The sequence below is a fragment of the Solea solea genome, chromosome 2 (genome assembly GCF_958295425.1).
Source record: "Solea solea chromosome 2, fSolSol10.1, whole genome shotgun sequence".
In the NCBI taxonomy this organism is placed as follows: domain Eukaryota; kingdom Metazoa; phylum Chordata; class Actinopteri; order Pleuronectiformes; family Soleidae; genus Solea; species Solea solea.
This window is the reverse complement of record NC_081135.1, coordinates 27,321,037-27,342,884: the sequence shown is the minus strand read 5'-3', so window position 1 is coordinate 27,342,884 and position 21,848 is coordinate 27,321,037. Positions and strand designations below refer to the sequence as shown.

General features: G+C 40.7%; 1 protein-coding gene across 1 annotated transcript in view; it reads right to left on the bottom strand.

Annotated features, from left to right (window-relative positions):
* The window catches only part of LOC131441184 (glucosylceramide transporter ABCA12-like), a 47,210-nt gene that overhangs the window by 2,927 nt on the left and 22,435 nt on the right, over positions 1 to 21,848 (bottom strand). Inside the window, exons 31-48 of the mRNA XM_058612323.1 lie at positions 19,520 to 19,677; positions 18,446 to 18,679; positions 18,242 to 18,374; positions 17,662 to 17,908; positions 15,726 to 15,815; positions 14,454 to 14,538; positions 14,212 to 14,339; positions 12,076 to 12,163; positions 11,627 to 11,735; positions 9,959 to 10,013; positions 7,706 to 7,883; positions 7,493 to 7,608; positions 5,752 to 5,914; positions 5,304 to 5,557; positions 4,605 to 4,806; positions 4,296 to 4,405; positions 3,107 to 3,257; positions 456 to 590 (exon numbers count right to left, since the gene is read on the bottom strand). Coding sequence (XP_058468306.1) covers positions 456 to 590; positions 3,107 to 3,257; positions 4,296 to 4,405; positions 4,605 to 4,806; positions 5,304 to 5,557; positions 5,752 to 5,914; positions 7,493 to 7,608; positions 7,706 to 7,883; positions 9,959 to 10,013; positions 11,627 to 11,735; positions 12,076 to 12,163; positions 14,212 to 14,339; positions 14,454 to 14,538; positions 15,726 to 15,815; positions 17,662 to 17,908; positions 18,242 to 18,374; positions 18,446 to 18,679; positions 19,520 to 19,677 — 2,636 coding nt within the window. The remainder of the gene's footprint in view (positions 1 to 455; positions 591 to 3,106; positions 3,258 to 4,295; positions 4,406 to 4,604; positions 4,807 to 5,303; positions 5,558 to 5,751; positions 5,915 to 7,492; positions 7,609 to 7,705; positions 7,884 to 9,958; positions 10,014 to 11,626; positions 11,736 to 12,075; positions 12,164 to 14,211; positions 14,340 to 14,453; positions 14,539 to 15,725; positions 15,816 to 17,661; positions 17,909 to 18,241; positions 18,375 to 18,445; positions 18,680 to 19,519; positions 19,678 to 21,848) is intronic.

The window sequence follows — 21,848 nt, the reverse complement described above, 5'->3', positions numbered from 1 at the left end:
AGAGGACGGGTGAATTCAAGATGGAGAGATCAAGGGACAAGGAGAAGCTCACAGCAGCAGTGTGTTGCAGGTAGTGTGTGGCACATACAGAGAGAAAAGGGAAAACCAAGGGCAGTGTGAACATGGAGGGAACACAAATGCACAACTGAAAAAAGAGAATAAGAGATGGGAGACCTGTTGTTACAAAACATAAAGAGGTGAATGGAAAAAAATAAAGACAAAGACTCAAGGCAGACGGAAATAAACAAGAGGAAGAGGGAACAACAAACAGGATTTGAAGACTAAGAAAGAGAGGATTTGATCGACATGTAAGTACAAAAAAGCGGGAAACAGTCTGCTATGTCAGTGATCCTTTCAGGAAAAAGTTGTGCATAGTTATTTTATTATTTGCTGTCTGATGGCAAGCAAGGCAATAAAACAGGCAGAAACAGCAACAGGAACAGATGAATTCTCACCAAGAGCAGGATTTGTGGGTGTCCAAGGAGAGCCAGTGCTGTGGAGAGCTTCCTTCGGGTGCCGCAGCTATAACCATCAGTAATGATGTTACTGTGATAGTTGAGCTCCAGCCTCCTCAGGAGGTAAGACACCACCTTCAAGGAAGAAATGGAGGGAATGAGGACTGCAACGAATGAATGAATGAATAATGTTCTCAAATGTCTTGTTTTGTCCACAAACCAAAATGATTCAGTTTTAATGATTTTTTTGTTATATGGAGCAAAGAAAACAGAAAATATTCACATTTATTTAAGAAGCTGAAAATCGTTTCCAGCGACCATATATTAAAAAAAAGTACATTTGTTTCCAGTGCACTAATAATAAATAAGATATGACTATTCTACCAACATACTATGTTTCACCCTTTAAAAGTGACAATATTAACATTCTAATCTATAAAAATCTGCTATTTTTAAAACTTCTTGTGTACATGGACAATTTGCCAAGTCACATGATTTGGTGTAAGGATTATTGTAAATGTTATAAAGACAAAAAGGTTTTTTTCTTATTAATACAAATAGGTGTATTTCTGGAGAGAGGCAAAAGGAACTGTTCCACGTTTCGCTACAACCCGATAATCAATGTAGTACATGTGTAATGGATTAACTGCCATCCACTGCGTGTCATTAGGTGGAAGGATTGCTCTGCATGGCTGTATGAGCATCGAGGAATATGAGGCAATTTCAAAAACCAATATGCTGTTCACTTGTTTTAATGAGCGTAGGAAGTGAGGTCAACCACAAATCTGTGACTCGAGCAGATCCAAGCAACACCGGACCTTCACGGGAACTTGATTATCCATTTAATACATCAGCAAGAGGTCCTCTCTCTGGAGGACAAGGCCAGCATTCCACACAACATTTAAAATCCAGACGCTGGTAGGTTTACAGAAAGCTTCTTTTTATAGAGGGTGACCCTCATCCTCTCTGTCTCCTTGATATCCATGTTCATTTCTCATACTACATCTTCCTACGCTGCCCAGTGCAGTGGCACACATGGATCTATCTGTCTCACTCCCATGAATATTTAATGTTGTTTGTACAATAATGATAACTTTGCTTGGCGACTGTATCAATCCTGTCCTGAGGCTGCAGCTTCGGAGGACACAAGCTGACACGGCATGATTTGGTGCTTATTAGTTTGTCTTGTGTGTTAAACCGCATTTAAAGTGAGATTGAAAAACCCTAAACAATGTCCATACCAATTTCAGTCCCTCTTATATCTCTATGTTCGCCAATTAATCACACAAAAAGTGCGCTGTGAATACCGGTTGATTTTCCAGTGGCTTGCGTTGATTTCCCATCGGTCAGCCTTTCCCCATCAGCTGGCAAGTTTGAAAACAAGATCAATGAAGCAGGCGAATGCAAGAGATAGCTTAGTTAACTTTGATTCTCTGCTTTCTCTCTGTAGGAGGATTTGTCTTTTGTGTTGATTTCTTTGGCATGAATTTAAGTGCATTGATCTGGTTACCGAAGCATTGTGTGGGTCTTTGAATGCTTTGAACAAAAAAAAAAAACACAATATCAACAGCTACATTTCGACAAAAAGCACAGGTAACACTGACTACTCCTGACTGGTCCAAAACAAAATGTTCTCACGAAAGCACCTTTTCTATCACCTTTGATGTAACACCTCATGAAGCCTGACAAAACTATGTCAATATGAAATGACCCCATAAAGGCGTGTCTCATTATCCACAGCTAGGGCACTGTCAGTGGGAGACGACATAAGAGAAACTCTATATATAACATCTTTGTGAATTAGCCGCACACCGATGCTGTGACCGTTATAACCATTGTTGACATTTCCCCCTGACCATGGAAGAGGAGCTGTAACAAGAGCATCGATGATGATTCGAACGAGGCAGACTCATTTCTGTTCCTCGCTGTCTGTATTCATGTGTGCGCTTGCTAATGCGAGCGTGCAATTCTGTTTATATCATAACTTTGGCTGTCAGAGACAATCAATATGTTTGTGCTTCTGCATCCATAGCTGTAAAACAGTATACAGAGAGAAACATTCGGTCGATCAGCTTTCACAGTTAAATTTTGTCATGATTTCTATGAAATTCCATGAACACAACTGTTTATACCAAATTTCTTTTGTTAAAAAGAAAAATTCAAGATGGATAATCCGAAATCACACTATCTTTTGATTGGATGCTGTGCAGACTCCCCTCATTTCAGCAGCAGCAGCAGCAGCAGCAATGTCAGACGGGCACATTCAGTAATCACCACAGAAACAAGACTGATTAGTTCTTAGAAAGATAAATGAGAAGAATCGAGCTAAAGTGACACGTCAAATGAGATCCTCTCATCATCAAAGTATCGTTTAAATGTAAATTTGTCTCCACTGGAGCGTAGAGCATCAGCTTAATTCTTAAGTTTGGATTGTGCGCGGTGACAACAAAAGCTTTAACATCTTGCCCCAGATAGAAGAGCTTTCACACTTTCACACCGCCTGATTGCTAACGCACGGAGACACCAACACCAGCAGTTGCTAGTCCCACAGTGGTGAATGCATCGTTTGAATTGTTATCTGATCCTGTGTCAGTTTGCGCATGTTGCTGTTATCGCTACATCTGAAGCTTTGAGTGGCAGCGTGTCCTCACCCTGTCTATCTCCCTCTTTGAGATGCCTCGAATGCGAGCGTAGAAATACAAGTGCTCCTCTCCAGTGAGCAGGTTGTCCAGTGCATCCACCTGGGGACAGTAGCCGATGTTAATTCCCTTGTAACGGCACTCCATGATGTCCATCAATTGCCTGGGGTGGAAAAAAAACACAAATGAAGGACAGGTGGACATGTAGGATGATTCACAGGACCTGTTATCTCTTGTGTGCTGTGTTGGCAATGTCCGACCATTTATGTAGATTTCACCAACAGATAGGCTTTAAGCGTGTTATGAGAGAGCTTTAGATAATACAGATAAGATACACCTGCAACTTTAAAAAATCCCAAACCAATATGTTCAGATTTTTGCTGATGCAAATCGTTAACATCCCTCATTTGTGGAAATTTGTGTTAACCAAATCTAATCAAGCCCAAATTAATTAGTCAGCACAGCTTGGGCACCTGAAGAGATTAAATCTAAGCAATGGGTTTGTTTCTGTCTTTTCTTCCACACTGATTATCGCAGATCATATTTCATTTACAAGCATATGCAAGTGTTTGTATTTTAAGGAATGGTGCCTGATACCGATCTCAAAATCACAACCTTGTTCATCTATGAGTTAATCAGACCAATAGTCTTTTTACTCGGGATGGGACGATACCACTTTTTTGTGTCCGATACCGATATCATTTATGAACTATGAAGCTGTTAACAACACATTTGTGCTGAGTCATTTCAAATATATAATTCTTCAACTGTGTAACAAATATTGTTCTCCCAAAAGGAAGTAAAAAGCCCAAACATGACTCAGCTAAAATCCTTTTGTTGATTTATTTACATTTTTAGTCTGTGCATAGTGAAGCATGTGATATATAGGATTTTTGGAAAGTATTGGATTTCACGTTTTTATTTTTGATCCAGTGATTTTGACCAGTATTAGACCGATACTGAACAATTCCCATCCCTTCCTTTTACCCCTCTTAAACAAATTAACACATTAACCCAACTGTATATTTTCAATTCAATTTGTAACTGTATAACATAACTAGCTATCACATTCAACAGTTAGTTTTAAAAGCAATATACAATATTGCAACAATACTAATAGTAATAACAACAACAATAATAATGATAATAATAATAATAATAATAATAATAAAAAAACTATTAAAAACAATGTCAAGCTCACCCATCCCAGTCCCTGATCTGTGCTGTGCCATCAGTGGGGCTGACGTCGCCAGTCAGCATTTTGAAGGTGGTCGTTTTTCCTGCTCCGTTCACACCCAGCAGACCAAAGCACTGTAAACATCACACATGTCTTAGTAACCCAGAAGCCTTTGACCTCTTCACTGTACTATTACACAATGATTAGATAAATGTTTGCATTATAATTATTTAGATCAGTGTCAGACATTTACATCTTTGCAACAACTGACCAGCAAGTTGATACCATCCTACGGCCTCAGTATTAGTTAATATAACTGTATCTTATGCTTACCTCTCCTGCAGGGATGCCCACAGAAAGCCTCTTCACAGCAGGGACCTTCTTATTTAGGTGTTGATAGACCTTAGTGAGCTGGTTGAGCTGCAGTATGTCTGAGCTGGCTGCTCCACTGGAAACGCGCAGGTGCTCAGCTGTCACATCCTCATCCTCGTGCTCAGAAGCCACCTGTGGCAATGTTTTGCCACAAATCAAAAGCCTGGAAAAGTGTAAAATAGTAATAAGTATTGAAGTAGAGAGACAGAAGCCTATGGCATGAAAATGTAATATTTCAGGCTTGTCTTAGTACCTTAGAATCAAAATGTAATCATTTACTTCAAAGAAAGAAAGAATTTGGATTTGGATCTTTTTTCACATACTTTAATTGCAATGGTCTTTAATTATTCAGTCTTGTATTAGAGCAGTATTAAAACATATTTACACCACTCAGCCATAACAATAAAACAGGTAACTGGGGTTTTAACATTGCAGCTGATCAGTGTGTTTTCGACTTTGCCAAGCCATGGAGAATAAAATTAAATACATCTTCAATGCCATTACCAGTGGTTGAGAATGAACCCCCTTTAAATAAGAGTTAATCTGTGTACATCCACCTTTCATATTCTAGACTATTGACTGTTCCCTATCCTGTACATGTGATAATATGTTCTCCTTTTTAACTTTGACAGCATCATTTCTGGTCTCAGTTTTCCTCACCTGACTTTTCGCTTTAGGAACTTGTTAAGCAGGAGGCGGAGGGTGAAGAAGACCAGGCCTTGGATAAAGGAGGCAATGAACATCTTCTTGAAAGCCTCTGTGGAGAATGGGTTTTGATAGGCATCAATGCCATAACCACTGAGGATCTGGACCTCTATGTTCTTCCTGGTCAGTTGCATCAACCCGTTCCCAAAATTGAACTGGGGGAAGATGAGGAAGGCGTTGCACATCCTTTCAAACATGGCCTTGATGAGCTGCAGGAGGAAAGGACAGAACAAAGTGCTTATCCTCAACTGTCCTGTCATTAGATGTGTGAATTACATTATACTATTACTCAATATCATCACGGCTACAGAGAGCGACAAGGTATAGCTCAGTTCCTGAACACATGCATCTTAACACCTCAGAGCAAACAAACTGTATCGTGACTCGGGCAGTTTATGCTGACCTCAGGGTTGTGGGGTGAAATTTGGCCCATAAAGTAGAAGATGGACGTGGACAGGATTGTGTTGACGGTGATGAAGAGGTTGACACACACATAGGTGATGAAGGCCATTTCTGCATCCTTGAAGATACCTGCTAACAGATACATCCAGGGGAAGGTAGCAAACCTGAAGGGAAAAGAGAGGATAATTAATATGTACCAAGCATCAAAGAAAGAAACTAACAACACCTTTTAAACAGCCATGCTACTAAATGCACAATACACACAAAGTGGATATTGAATGTTGTCAACTTTGCATTGTATTAACTGAAGTTATTCAGACTTATCATAGGCTAAAACACAGAAACACAAAAAAAAATAGGCACCAAAGAATAGCAGAAAAAGAAGGAGGAAAAATACCACTGCATGGTGAGGGTAAACATTCAGTCAGGATGCCAAGAAGAAAGAAGTTAAATTACTTCTCCCCTTATTCACCTGCTGGCAGAACATAATTTCCCTTCCTTTTTTGTTCTGTGCTTTCTCACACATAATCTGCTTGTGCATTTGATCAGGAGGTCTCAGTCAGTGAAACACAGGAGCAAGAAGGGAATAAAACAAAAAGGTAAAGGGGAGAGAAAGTGAAAGATACACAATCATCCAGACAGAGTCAAAGCAGGTCCATGCCATACAGTCCCAAAAATGTGCTTGGTAGGCAGACAAGTAACCGAGGCAAGAAGGCTGCAGACCAGAGCAGGTGGGTGCATCCCGACAGATGGAGCGCTGTGATTACTCATTGCTTGGGAGGGAGACATCTGTCAGATAAATGAGGAGCAGAGTGCTGCTGACTTGGCCTCCTAAGATCGAGGGCTTAGGAAGAGTCCCAGAACAGCAACAGCAAACACAGGAGCCTAAACCTCTGCCACAGCAGCGTAATTATGTGAATCATTCCAGTGATCCAGATGCAGGGAATCATGGCACGTCATGGGTTTGACACTGTTCCAAAATCTACATATTGTGTTCATAGTGATTAAAAATTGTTGGCATTTCAAAGAGATATACCGTAGTTCATCTCTAGCTCACACACCAAGTTCCACCATTAAAGCTGAGAGCCCTGTTGCTTCTTGATCTCCCCCTTCCTCCCTCTAGTGTATTTGGCTTAAGTGGGACAAACATATTGGCAGTGATTTTTCTAACAATCATTCAGTCCCACAACCATCTGTCTTTGCAAGACAAACAGCAGCCTCCTAATGCCCCCTGCTGTAAATCCAACCCGGTGCTGCACAAAGTACCACTTGCAATCAAGGCGAGAAAGTAGTACTGTAAAACTGCATTTGTTTTTTTATGTTTTTCTTAATTGATTTTGTTTAAACTTATGCAAAAAAAAAAAACATGGTAAACTTGACTTGGCTGAGGCCGCCAGGACATTTAATTTTTAGACCATAGAATTCTTGTCATGCTTTGGGTATATAGGATGTCTTTCAGCATATAAAAGCATGTTTCTGGATATTCTGCATTCAACATTCACTTCCACACTTCCACACAACCTGCATCATTCCCCCCTTTAGTTTTCACGATGTTATCATAATTGACCGACAACATAAACATGAAATGTAGTATATGTTGTCATTTGAAAATATCCAGTATTAATCCAGTAAAATTGCTCAGCAAAGTCATAAACAGCACGGGTTGAAGGACAAAATAAAGTAAACCAACAGCACTTTTTTCTATAGATTATAATAGATCACCTTCCTCTCAATTTACTCACCCAAAGAGCACGAACAGGAGGGTGATGGCACCCAAATTTTGCCGTTCTGTGAACGCCGGTATCTGGAAGGCTGCGATCACAGCAACAGTCAAAGTCACAGGGATCAGATAGATGGCCTGTTGAAAAAGATCAAACATAATGTAACGACACAAAATGATTTAGCTTTAAACCAAGTTAAGTTGGATCTGCTGGTCGGTGATCAGAAGATGTTACCATGTCATAGAAGAAGTTCACGGCCCAGTAGAGGGGCTCGCTGATGCCTGCGATGTGCTGGAGCCTCTTGGCACCACTGTGGTGCTCGCTGACTTCATAGATGGCAAAACTGGCCGTTGTGATCGAGAAGCCCGTCAGCACACACATCGCCACAAGCATCTGCAGCATTCCCTGAAGACTGCGGGGAAAAAACAAAACAAACAGGTGATCAGTGATATTTTATCATTAACTGTTGCGCTGTGATCATAGACTGTTTGTAAAAAATGGACCTAGTCTTCCAGTTTGAAAAATGAAGCCTAGGAGGTCGGACAGAAGTAGGAGTTAGCCACCAGGAGGCGACTCCACGGGTTGCAAATACAGTACTTTACTAGTTTCACCTCCTTCTCTATAGCACATACAGTCAATTTAGTAAACTATGTTCCAATTAAGAGGAAAGTATTGGACAAATTTGTATTTGGCAGCCGGTAAAGGGTTTGGCAGCCAATAGGAGCCTGGTTGCTGGTGATGTCTATGAAGTTCCGGTTTCAAAAAGTGAAAAGGTGGCGGTCAAATCATAAATCTAGAGGTTTCAAAATGGAAGGTAGTTTTGCAACCGCAAGACTACGTCCAGTTTTATGTACAGCCTTTGGCTGTGAGTGATGCTTCGTTTATGCTTCTTTCTATACTGACTATAGGGAAAGCTACAGTGCTATGGGTTTAGATCCTTGGATAACTAAGTGTGCAAATCAATATACTTTGGTGTGCTGATTCACTTTGAATCAGGCAACCTGCTGTAATACATTTCACTGAACAAGGGCCCATTTTACAGTCCTCCTACAAATCATGTCACCACCCGCAGGGAACTGAATCATAGGAACTATTTAAAACATTAAACTGAATTTTTTATGAACCAATGGCACCGTTAAAAGGGATCATGCTTGTACCTTACAAGATAATAGCCACATCTACATATGACTTCAAGCTGACAACAACTTTAGAATGCAGCTGCTGTTTACCCAGTTTGCACAGTGACACTGTTGTGAGGCTGCAGAGCCTTTTCTACAGACTATACACCCCAGACAACAAGCTCAGTCTTTGATCCCTCCGTTACTCTTAAACCTGGTGTGCTCATTCAGAGTTTCTTAATGCTGCTACCTGTTCACCTCCCCTACTCTATTTCCCACACTGCTTGCTACTGAGGTACTTTTTTTTCACCTTCATCTTTTAACTGGGGCACAAAAACCATGAACAAAACAAAATAAGCTGCACAAGACTAAAAAAAGGAGAAGATGAAGCTGAGTGATGGATTGGGACAGAGGGAGAACAGAAGACAGGAACACGTGGTGGGCATTTTAGGGCAGCACTAACGACAGAGAATAGCCAGCAGCAGCATCATCATCATCAGCAGCAGCAGCAGCAGCAGCAGAAGCTAGCGAGTAGACTTGTTATCAATATGGCAACGATAGCCTTAGATTTTATTTTTTTCTTCCCATGGGCACACACTGTGAAAATCAAGACATCTGGAGTAATAAGCCTGCTGTATCTTTAACACAGCTCAGGCCAAATCAATACATCCAGTGAGAATGCAGAGTCACACAGGGTGGATGGGGTAATTGTGCACTTGCAGCTGCTGCAGCGCCTGTGCAGACTAACAGCTAAAGAGAAATGCGATGCAAAGAAATAAAATGTGGAGAAAGTGGAGGTCAGTAAACATCATAATGGCCAGTGAGATTATGGGTACTAAAAAGGCCCTGGAGAGGGAGGAGCTTCTTGAGGCCAGAGCCACTTTCGGAATGATTTATGTAGTTTGATGCATGCATGCAAACACACACACACAGACCTACACTCACTCTGCAGTCTGAATCGCTAAAGCAGGATGAAGAGTATTTTAAATTAACCCGTTTTTGGAAGGGAGATAGAATCAATCCTCCTCTGAGCCACCTTCAGGGTAAACACTCATTATATTGGCTATGATCAATAATGCAAGTTCAAGGAAATCAATTTAGAAAATCAAATATGTGTAAATACTGCTGTCATGTGCTTCCCCTAAACTCTAATACCCTGAACTGAAAAAAAAACATCTGTTTTTTTTTTTTTATCTCAGGCTCCGCCAAATTCACTCAACAATATTCATCATCATGGGACAATTTGGGGATATTTTCAGCAACTGGAATGGTAATCAGGATCCGTCTTGCAGAAGCAGCAATTGATAATGCCATGTAATGATGGAATGTTTAGTTCGGCAGAAGGAAAAATCTGAAGTGTAAATCTTACATAGCGTCTTCATCGTCTGGCCGACCAAAATAAGGATGACTGGAAACTGAAATGGCTGTAATAGAAAGAAAAAAACAAGCAGAACATTATGTTAGTAATAGGAAAAAACAACAGCATATTTCTCAGCACGGCAATGATATTCTCTAATCCTGAGATACAATCATTTGAAAAATATAATGCAAGTTGATTTCATTTGCCGGAGCACACAAAGGAAATTGAATTTTCTTTATCGTTGTCATCCCCCCCCACACACACACACACACATCTACACTTACATTTCCTGATGTAGGAAAGTATAAGTTCAGAATGCTGCAGTTCAGTGACTTGCTGAGGGAAACCTTGAGGTGTACTGGGGAGTTAGAAGATGACTTAGGCTTAATCCAGTTTAAATCCTTTTATTGGGAAAACTACCGCTGGAACTTAGAATCATACTTCTTATCTGAGACTATAATTCGTTCTCAGCTGCAACTGACATGATCATTTCTGCCTGACCAGAGACTAATTATTATTTCATTATAAAAAGGACAAGAAAACCACAAAATATTCCCATTTGAGATAATAGAAATGGTGACTTTCTATTATTTTTGTTTTTAAATTAATTGTACAATAAAACGACAGTGGAAGTTGTTTTTTTTTTTTACTGTTAATTGAAAAACTGATTCACTTTTGTTCCCACTGCCTCGAGCTAGGGCTGCTTTATACTTTATAAAAGCATACATTGAAGGATTCCTCTATGTTCACAACTTCTGAAGGTGGCCTATTAAACAGCTCAGTGCATTTTCTCTGGGGTACGCGGCAGACAAACTTCTAATATAGTGGTGGGAAACAAACAAACAGTCTGATGCAGACCAGAGTAGCATACCAAGGAAAAGCAGTCAATAAAGACCACAGTGCGAGGGTTAGGGCTTCACACTTGACATTGGAATGATCACCATGAAAAGTAATCTCCCTGAATCTTCTCCCGAGACCAGCCCCCCCCCGCCAGCCCCCAAACACAGGGTTTGTTAGTAACATGTAAATGATTACACTCTCTACCCTCAAGCACTTTTATCATCTGCTGGGAGTTCAATGTGTTTCTGCGTGTAGCTCTGTGCACACGCTGTATCGTTTTATTATTGCGTGTGCGTGTGTTTATGTGTGTGTGTTTGTTCATGTTTGTGTACTCCTGCCCACAGGCAGATGGTCAGGGCGATGCTCAGAGCTGAAACAGCACTGACAAACGTGGGCCAGCCTCGCTCTCTTCTGCACCCCAGGGAGCAGCGTTCATCAGTATTCACATAGTGATGAGAGTCCGAGGATACACAGCACCCCCTGGCTTTAATCCACTGAAATGAACCGGGAGTATCCATGCACCATTTACTGCTCTTCTTTATGTTTAGTATATACAAAATGGTCGGGATGTTAATCATCATTAATCATATCTGCTTCTTTGACAACTACTTTGGTATATCACAGCCTCTGTATTGATAGAGTTTAATCCCAGTTGTAATAACATCAATGTTTTTTTAATTCAATTAAAATAAATAGTCGGAAAAAAAAGAGATAGCAGTGGTCTTTGTTGTCATTGCTTCATTATGTGAAGCTTTCTTAATCAATCAAACTAGAAATCTGCCGTTTGCCTTGGATTTAATGATTACATTTTGTTTTTATGCCCCAACTCCAGCTCACCGTATTCTGTCGGATCCTTATCAGCTGGAAGATTGGTGCGAAGGATGAGGTTGTTGAGGCTGTTCATGTATGCTGGCATTGTGTGGTGGCCCTCAGGGTTGAACCAGACCTACGCCAATGCAAGAAGGAACACAGTCAAACAGAGACATATTTTAAAAGACAAAACAAAACATCCTTTACAGAGCTACTGATCTGTATATCATGTCTCTACAAAATACAGACATGATCATCTAAGGAAATTTAAACACTAAAACCGAGCCACAATTGCTGCAGTAAAGCATATTTATGATGACACTGATGGTATAACAATGCAGCTCCATCCGCAAGCCTCCACACTGTAGCCAAAAAACGGTGGTGAGGATGTGATATTTTAACTTTCAACAGCTCCTAGCTGCGGCGATTACAGTGATAATGAGACAGGCAGCAGGGACACTAGGAGAGAAAGTTACCTTAGACAGAGTACGGTTTTTGGGCACTTGAATGACGTCCATTTGCAAGTCAGAAGGAAGCTGCATGCCAAATTCAAAGCCCCCATACCTAAAAGAAAAAAAAAGAGAAACATTAGATGTGACACACTGTGCTTTTGCTTGTTTGTGTGTCTTTTCAAAGCTTATGTGCACCTATAGATGACTTTGATGATTTATCCTTTGGGGTAAATCATCTAAGCTGCAAATGAACCCTTCTGTTACCATTCTGTCGTCAGTGACCAGATTTGGCGTATGTGTACTTCTCATTACCGTAACTTCTCATTACCGTAACTGGATGGATGGATAATGAAAAAAGCTGAGAAATAGAGCTTTGCGCCCATATACTTGTCTTTACGGTAGCCCTCAGGACTTCTTCAGCGCGACCGTCCAATCACAGACAAGAATCACCGGCGTGTTGCACGTTTGTGACGTCAGCTTCTCAGTACCGTAATTCCTAAACGATTGAATAACTGCCAGATATTGTAAGTGAAAGTTATCTTGGAAGAGGGGGCAGAAAGCACTCATTGAAAATTTTTTGACAATTCTACAAAAAAAATCAAAATAAATCCAGGTGGCCTGAATATCATGATGGTCATAAGCAAAATTTTGATCATGCCTTGTTTTTGGTGCCGAGGTTCAGGGCTTTTCTTTTGGGTTTTTTTAACATCACTGTGTTGAAAGTGATCAGCGTGATGTTTTAAGCGATATGTTGGTGGAATATACCTTTAAAATCAGGGCCCTGACACTGCAGCTAGCAAACCAGCTTAGAGGCGCAGTACTGCCAACTACCAACTGAGAGAGGTGCAGAGAGAGACTGACTCCTGCAGCGGGTTGCAAACGTCTACGGGGAGTTTGGTCAGCACTCTCTGTGCTTCTCAGTGATTTTGAGGAAGAACAGCAAGTCATGTGAGAATGAAAACAACACACAGGGGGTAGACGACAACCACAGCATTGTTGTCTAACATTGTCTGTGTAGGTTGGAATTTGAGACAAGGAAAGAGTTCATTTAGGTGTCTTCATCACTCATCACAGGCACAATACACAATGAAAATACAAAACCTGAACTGTGATTGTGTTAAAAAAAGTTTCAAGGCTTTTGACTCGTTTAAAGTTTCAACCATATCTCTATGTTAAAGTATTATGACCCTGTGAGGTTCCAAAATGGGCTGGGACCCTTCTCCATTCATTCCTATGATGGGATCAAAACAAGCAGGACAGGTTTCGCAGCAAAATCTTGGTGGAAGAGGAAAAATAATTACTAGAAATATTATATTAACTATTATTAACTAGAAAATTGCATTTCCTGTGAAAAATATGTGTGAATGCTGACAGCTGATGCTAAAATATGAAACATGAAAGCAAGTAAGTAAGTAAGTAAGTAAGTAAGTAGTAGCATTTAAAAAAAATTGCAAGTTTTGGAGGAATTTAAGATTTCATCTATTCATTTGAATGGGACACAAAAGGCTGAATATTTTTTTTAAAGCTGTGTGAGCATTCACACTGATAATAATAATAATAATAATTGAAAATTACAATAGAGGAGCTGATTGGTCAAAGGTTGTGGGTTTAATTCCCATCACTGCTTGTCCTTAGGCAAGACAGTTAAACCCACGTTGCTCCAGACGGCTGTGCTTGCAGTGTGTGAATGGGTATGAAAGACGAGGGACGGAATATGCGCTGCACATACAGTAAATGCACTGTATGAAAATGTGATTGAATAGATGAATGGCAAATTTGTAGTGTAAAGCAGCTCTGAGTGGTGCTCAAGACTACAATAATTACAAAGCATTTACCATTTAATAACGCAGGGAAACTCAGGTTTTACACCTTAGTTAATAATCTTTTCAATAAAGAGGCATCACTCATAATAAAAAAAACCTGTGAGGTTTTTTATTATGATTGAAACATCACTATTTTTAAGTGTAGAGTATTAATGATGTTGAGCTTCAAAGGCTAAAAGGAAGAATGTTTTTCAATGGATACTTAGAGAATCGCTGAATTTTTCATTTGACTCCACACATCATCTCCAAACTATCTCATACATTATGTTATCCCACCAATTGTAACTCTGAATGACAAATGGCTGAATGCTGTTAGACAACAACAGTGTGCAGTCACCTGTTCCTGATGAAGTCATTGGCTGTGTTCACCAGGTAGTTCTGCACATCGATGCCGGTGAGGTTATAAACATCCTGAGATGACGGGCTCTTCTTATGTGACAGCTGATCCTTGCTTTTATCACAAACCTGCAAAAGACACAGAATAGATAAAAGCGTTGCTCTTGTCCTATTTCGTCTTTAAAACTCACACAAACGCTGCAAAAATGCAACCACACACTATTCTCTGTGACCCGAACTCACCTGTCCCTGTGAGGTGCATTTACAGGTATTCAGTAGTCCAGACGTGTTTCTTCCCTGAGTCCATGCGTGTGTTCTTGTGCAGACCCTAAAGAAAAACATACAGCATCTTGAATGTGTGGTAAAGGTGGCCTGTATCAACACTAAAGACATGTGTTTTCATTTTTAGATACTCCAGTATGGACGTTTTGTGCATTTGGAAGCTTTCATTTTTTTATGTGTTTCAATGTATTGTCTTTCTTTTTATTTTACTCGACTAAGACTCCTTAATAGTCTGAACTGAATTTTCACTTGTCATTGTTATTACAGGATTAAAGAGAGATTTTTTTTTGCTCCAGGGTGAAACTTGAACAAACTAGACAACTGCGCTTTTATGCCTCCTATTTACTTACGTATATTATTATACTAGTTATCCTGCTTCTATTAAAGGACATTGTTTGCCCGGCCATATCATAAAGCAAACTTGTGTTTCTCTGATGTCGGTTCAAAACTGCCTTCAAAGCTGTACATATGCTGTGATACCATACTGTGTGAAATGAGCGCTTGTGTGGTTTCATGTTCAACTCCCCCACATTCTGTTTTCTGCCAAATGTTTTCAGGGACACTATGTGCCGATCCCAAAACACTTGTAGCAATAGATAACTCTTTGCATACTTGCACGTTCACATGCAGTCTGTTACTTTAGATATAAATTAGTCAATAACAACGACCTCTGGAAGAAAGTCATGGGGACCATACAGTTCCATCCAGTATTCTAGTCACTTTCCCATATTGCTGCCATGCTGTGATTATAGAGCATCATGAGCAAAACGTGCAGACTCCTTTTTTTTTTTTCTTCCTTTTTTTTGCACCACACAAATTTTATTTATTTATTTTTGTTGGCAGAGAATTTTAAAATGCCTCTGAGGTTTGGCTTGAGTGCCAACATTGATTTGAGTGCCTGTGAGGGGAAAATCTGCCCTATAAACACTGAGTGTTTATGGAATACAAATGATGCTCTCACGTCGTCCTGCTGCAGGCTGCAAGAGCCTCATACATGAGCTGAGCAGTGGAAAAACAGAGGGAGGGATGACATGAGAGGTACCGGAGAGACGGAGAGCAAGGGACAGAGAACAGTAAAGGGAGGGACAAGTTAAAATGACAACGTGTGGAAAATGGAAACACGGAATGTGTGGAAAACGGTGGAACACACAGGGAAACTGAGCACAGGGTATAAGTGGAAAATCTATCACTTTTGGGGGGGGGGGGCAAGGCATTTGAGAAGTCATTACGTACGAGTTATCAGACTTGTCAAGGCATGCGTTATCGATCCCAGGGAATGACATCATGGCATCCACCAGTGGCCTGGAGCTGGGATTTTTGTTGCTGTGGAGACAGAAAACAGTAAGTTAGCTCCAAACATACGAAAGGAAACATACCAAAAATAATTGCTTCAGTCTATGTAGCATCAGCAGACAGAGAGATAGATTTTCTTCTGTTATTTGTTATTCAAGTCTTGGTTTGCTGGTCTTTTAGAAAGACTTAGAGTTCAAGGTCAGAATTTATCAGGGTTTTCTCGGCTCCGTCCTCAGAGCAATTTACGACCTAACAACATAGTCAATAATATGACCATGGGGAGGCTGTCAGTGATTCTACTATAGCAACCTGCCTGTGAGGAGCAGGGCAGATAAAGGGTAAGTCAGAACATTTGCAGATTTCTTGTCTTGAAACTCTCCCAAGAAGTCTACTTTGTCAGGACGATACAATGTTACTTACTAATTCACCATAAAAATGACAAACAGACTAGAATAATATCTCAATCTCAGCCACGGATAATCTTATCAGCGCCATCTCCTCACCTCCAACACGATTCTCATCCACAATAAGCAAATAAAACAAAATTTCCAATCTGCTCTGTATATTAGGCTAAAAAGAACTGCATTGATACAATCTTTGATATGAATTTGCACCTCTGCATTTTCCACCTTTCTTTGATCAGACCTCAGGAATGACGACATCTCACAACCTCCTCCTCCTCCTCCTCCATCTCTCTGACTTTGATCTTGCATCTCAGCCATCTCCTTCACTTTTCCCTGTCCTTAAGGTCTGCCTGCCCTTCAACAAAGTACAGCTTCAAACTAATTTTGCATCAAGCCATCATCAAAAACAGACGGGCATTTTACACTGAGTGCGTCCTCTTGCCAGGTGCTACTGCGACAAACTCAGTAGTAATTCATGTTGAAGTTCAGACTAAAAAAGCACACCAACATAAGTAAAAATAAGTGCAACAGTTTAAGTAATCAAATAAATAAAATATGGTGAGGAGCCCAGTGTGCACATTTGACTCGTGGAGTGGGTGAAAGGGGGTATCGGGGGTTGTCGAGCAGTCTCGTAAGTGGAGAGAAACTGTTCTTGCCGTCTTTGCTCTAAAGGATCTGAAGATTTTGCCTTATGGCAGCATTTGAAACAGATGGTGAGCAGGGTGTGTGTGATGAGTCTCTGAGGATTCAGAGTGAGTGCTACAAGGAGCCCAACTGATTTTTCCCGCTGACTAGGACAGTACGCTCTGGAGAGTTCCGAGCTGCTACACACCTGCAAATTAGATCTGACCTGAACTGAGCTGAATCTCTTGAAAAAAAAGTTAGTTAACCTTTGCTTGTGGCATAATTCTGTCTCTCATGTGCTTCAGGACCATTTGCCTGCTCGCCTACGAACAACCAGCATCCGGCCCTCGTCTTGTCTGACTTTGCTGTTTAGAAAACTCCTGACCTTCTGTCATTCAGGTCAGTGAACATTAAAAACTCCAAAATCAAATCACAACTTTCTAATAAACCCCTCAAATAATCTTCAGGCTCAGAGATTTGTGTTTTTCTTAGAGAGTCGAAAAACCATAAAGAAAATCGAGTGAAAATGGATCAAACTCGGGCTTAGCGGCATGTTGTGAATTTCAAATAAAGACATCATAAAATGATCATCCTCCAAACGTCTACCAAAAATCAGGTCAGTTATATAAGAAACAAAGTCTGTGTTTCTGATTATAACCCTTGCTTTCAGTTCCCAGGTTTCTACATTAAAACACAGGAACTATCCTCCCAGCAATTGCTTGCATGCTTTGATTTTAGTCATTTGTTTCCACCCGAGTCTCAGACATTGTTCTGAACGTATCAAATGAACTCCGAATTCAACTCCCCTGCCAATGCCCCCCTGTAATTATCCTGCCATTACAACTGACCTGAAGAAAGAGTAGCTTGGTCCGATGTTGTAGAGTGCAGGGCTCAGCACCATCTCAGGATAGTGCCGCAGGTCATTCTTGATGGAGCCCAGGCCCATTGCAAACACCACAAACAGAACAGGGAGCAGGATCTGTGAAATCAGGCCCTTCCAGTCTCTGTAGCTGTGTTTGAACCTCTTGACCAGCATGGCGAATATCTGCTGCCACAGCAGGGCCATGCCACTCACCGTGGATGAACCAGTGAGCTCTAAAGCAAGAGAGGTAAGATTTTATCATTTGGTCCAAATATCTTTCCATCTTACTGACATGATGATGCTTCATCTCTCTAAGACACGCTGAGCTAAAGGTTAACAGGGCAATAACATTGCAGAAGGTGGTGTAGCACAGTCCGTTAAGAATCTGTGATAACAGGTCAGCTGAGTCATATAACTGTCACTTAGTTTAGGTCAAGTGCAAAAATTGACTCATCATCTAAAATGATGAGGCAGGAAAAAGTGATGCATATAAAAGCAAGATAAACAAATAGCACGGAAAAATGAATTGGGCAAAAAGAAAAGAGGGCAGCAAAATTGGAACTCACTGATCTTGTCCCCAAGGTTTTCAGAGGAGTCTGATGAGAAACTGTCCAAAGATTGAGTGTCAGAAACAGTCTCCGAGACAGACAGGGGGACGTTCTCAGAATCAGTGTTGTCATGGGTCAACTCGAGGAACACCTACGGAGATGAAAACAAAACATTAATATAGAGACTACATAATGGCATGGCATGCTTTAGTATGAGCATACCTCCTCCAGTGTCGTGTCAGAGACGCCGTAGCCCCCAAGCTGCAGGTTGTTAAGGTTGGTGTCCAGTGCCGTCAGGAGGGAACGGTATGAGGAGGCATTGGATGAGGTGAACGTGGGCAGTGAGTAGACTAAGTCGCCCCCTTGGGTCTCCTTCAGTCGCGCCTCAGGTACATGGGCTTGGATGAACTCCTTCAGTTCAGCATGGTCAATTTCTTTAGACTCCAGGCTCTGCTTCTGCACATAGAACAGCAACCAAAGTTATTGACGAGGCAGTTTCGGGGATGCTTATGCTCGACCATTCTCATACAAACATCCAACATCTTGTCTGTTACATTGAAACTAGTGTCATATGAGGTCACACAATGCTGATGAAGCTCATCAGCTCCTCACGATCCTTTCTATGTTTCTCAGTATAGCAGCGTTTAGATTGTTTCGCCCTGTGACATTCAGGCGCTGAACACAGCACAGGATTTGTTTTAGGTCGAGACAGACGGTGGCAGCAGCAACATTGGGCTAGTAAAGCGAGACAACTAAAAAAAGGATGGAGTATGACTGAAAAAACATAGATGTGCCATGAAACATTTGAAAAGTGATTTCTGCAGTTTAATGGGATCAATGTTTCTTTCCCCGACCCTTCCCTGTGCTGCCGGTGTGTACACACAAACACTCCCTCAGTCAGGTCCGATCATTCTGCTTCACAAAGTCAGATGAAGGAAATAATGGGAAATCTTTTCAGTTCACACAGACTAAACATTGAGAAGGAAAACATGCCCCAAAGTTACACATTGCAGTTTTAATGGCTTTTCTAAATAATTCATATATGATTTTATGGATGAAACAGAAACTGCTCATATGACATCTCATACATTGTATAAATCTAAAGTACAGTGTATAGTAACGTCAGAGGTTCCCAAACCTTCCTCCGCAGGGTCTCCTTTTGGCAGATAAAAAAATGTAATGGCCCTTAACAGATTCATTATTTAGCTGCATTCCCATTTGATGGAAAAAAAGGTCTCAGTTTTAGTTGTTTTACAGAGTTGTCTGCAGTGCATGTTCAAGTTGGACAATGGATACCTTTTTGGTAAGGGTGAGTTTGTAGCCCTGGCCCAGCTTGTCTTTCAGGTAGAAGGGTGACCCGCAGCATTTTAATCCTCCTTTCTCCAGGAAGGCGATGCGATCACTGAGCACTTCGGCCTCATCCAGATGGTGGGTGGACATGATGATGGTGCGGTCTGAGAAGATAGATACACAGAGTTAGTGTGCATTTCTTTCCTGTTCCAACAAATATCAGCCACATTTAAGCTCAAAAGGGAAATGTGTGAGATTCACAAACTTCACACCGTGAATGTTAAACTGTATTACATAAAAGCCCAGGGTCAGTGAAATGCACACAAGCAGATAATGCTTAATAACTAAGCAATTCTGTAAAGCTTTGTAGTTTTGAGGAAAAAATTAAATCCTATCCTCAAAAGCAGTTTTGAACTCTTTGAGAATGGCTGCCAACACACTGCACACATCCAAACAAGCAAACCAAATCCAGGCATTACAAAGAAGTAGACACACAAACACTGTGTCCTACAAACACACTCACAAGTCATCAAAGTAACAGATGCCCAAACAGCAAGTGATGCAGAAAGTTTTGAAATAGATTTCCTTGGCACCAAGCTCTCATAACATCAGAGACAGGGCTAATTAAACAGGATATTTTCTACATCTACAATCACAGTACATTGCATTTAGCAGTCTCTCAGCAGGCTACTGCTGCTCCCCTAAGAGAACCTTAAGGAAAAGTACTTCTGGATTTATTTGAGAATAATTACGTGCTAGACCTAAAACTTAAGACGCCTGAGCAGTGGAAAACCCACAGGGTCACGCTCAGGTTCACTGTTCTTTCCAGCCCATTCTCATTCCAAGAGCGTCATACAGTATACCGCCGCTCTGTCGCGTCCCTTGGCGTCGCCTTACAGGCGCACAGGATGTCCTTCCATGTCTGAAAGGGACACACAGGGCGCACAGAGCGGCTGCCCTGGGTGTCCATCGACACTTTAATGTCGCTGTGAGCATCAAGCAGGTACTAAGCAGGCACCGACAAGAAAAATACATGCTCTATTATTTATAACCACTTATGGTTTATTACTGGTCAAGGAAATGCTGACGATATTACTAAAATAAAGGTCTGTCTGTGTGTGAGCCAAAAGTGACTATACACTAATCCTAAACTGAATATTTATTCTAACCCTAACCTCAGTCCTTTTCTTGGCCCTAACATTAACCTCAGTCCTATCCTGGTCCCGAACTCTTACCTCATACTCCACTCAATCGAAAGCTCATTCAGAATTTGGAAGAGTACCCTGTACCCAGCAGCAATTTATGACAGGTTCTTTTGGTGATTTCGAGGGAAAACACAAGAGTAAGTATATGTATAGAGTATATTTATATCTATATATGCTAAATATGCTATATATGCTACATATATATCTATATATATATATATATATATATATATATATATATATATATATATATATATATGTAGCATTGTTATCTACTGACTGGGTGTTGAATATATAAGTAGGTAAACTTACGCTATTAAAAGAACACTAATAATAATCTCCTTTTTAAAAAAATGTCCGCCGAAAAAGGGTGGAATATTAGAATATGTCTGAACTGTACATTCTCACTTAATATTTAATGTTAGCTGTCAGTGGTCCAAGATAAGGGGTACCACGGTTAGAAATAAGAACCAATTACTAGAACATCAATTTTATCAGTATTCTGAGGCATCTATACTTGGACTGCAGAAAAGCAGCAATGCAGGGAACCCAGGCTGCTGTGAATTTTAGAAATAAACGAAACAGACGACTGGGACTATTCATTGCAACAAGGGTGGAATGTATTGAAGTGGCAAATAATATGGCCAAGGGGCAGAAGATACAAAGGGAATAAAACTGGGCCAAGTATCAGGCCTGAGGGACCCATGATAAAATAAAAGGAGAGAGTACTCTTTCTGTTTTGTTCTGTTCTATTTTTTTTGCAGCTATTTCTTCTTATTATTCTTTTCAATATTACGATCACCATTTAAGTGGTAACAGTGATAGTAAGGGCTGGTTCATACTTGATGTGTGTCTGCTGTGCCTAGCTCCCAACAGCCCCAATATGTTTATGTTTATGACTTTAGTTTCTGATTTATCGCAGACTAAACAGGTTTAAAACACCTGATATAACTCGAACATACATAGGGTTTTCCCGTAGTTGTAGCCTCCATTTTCAGATCATTTCTGTCTATTTTTGCTGCAAACCGCGCATGATAACAGTTCATTCAGTCATATTCTAGGGGGGTCCCTGGTGCCAATCCCAGCTGACATAGGGCAAAGGCGGGGTACACCCTGGACAGGTCGCTAAG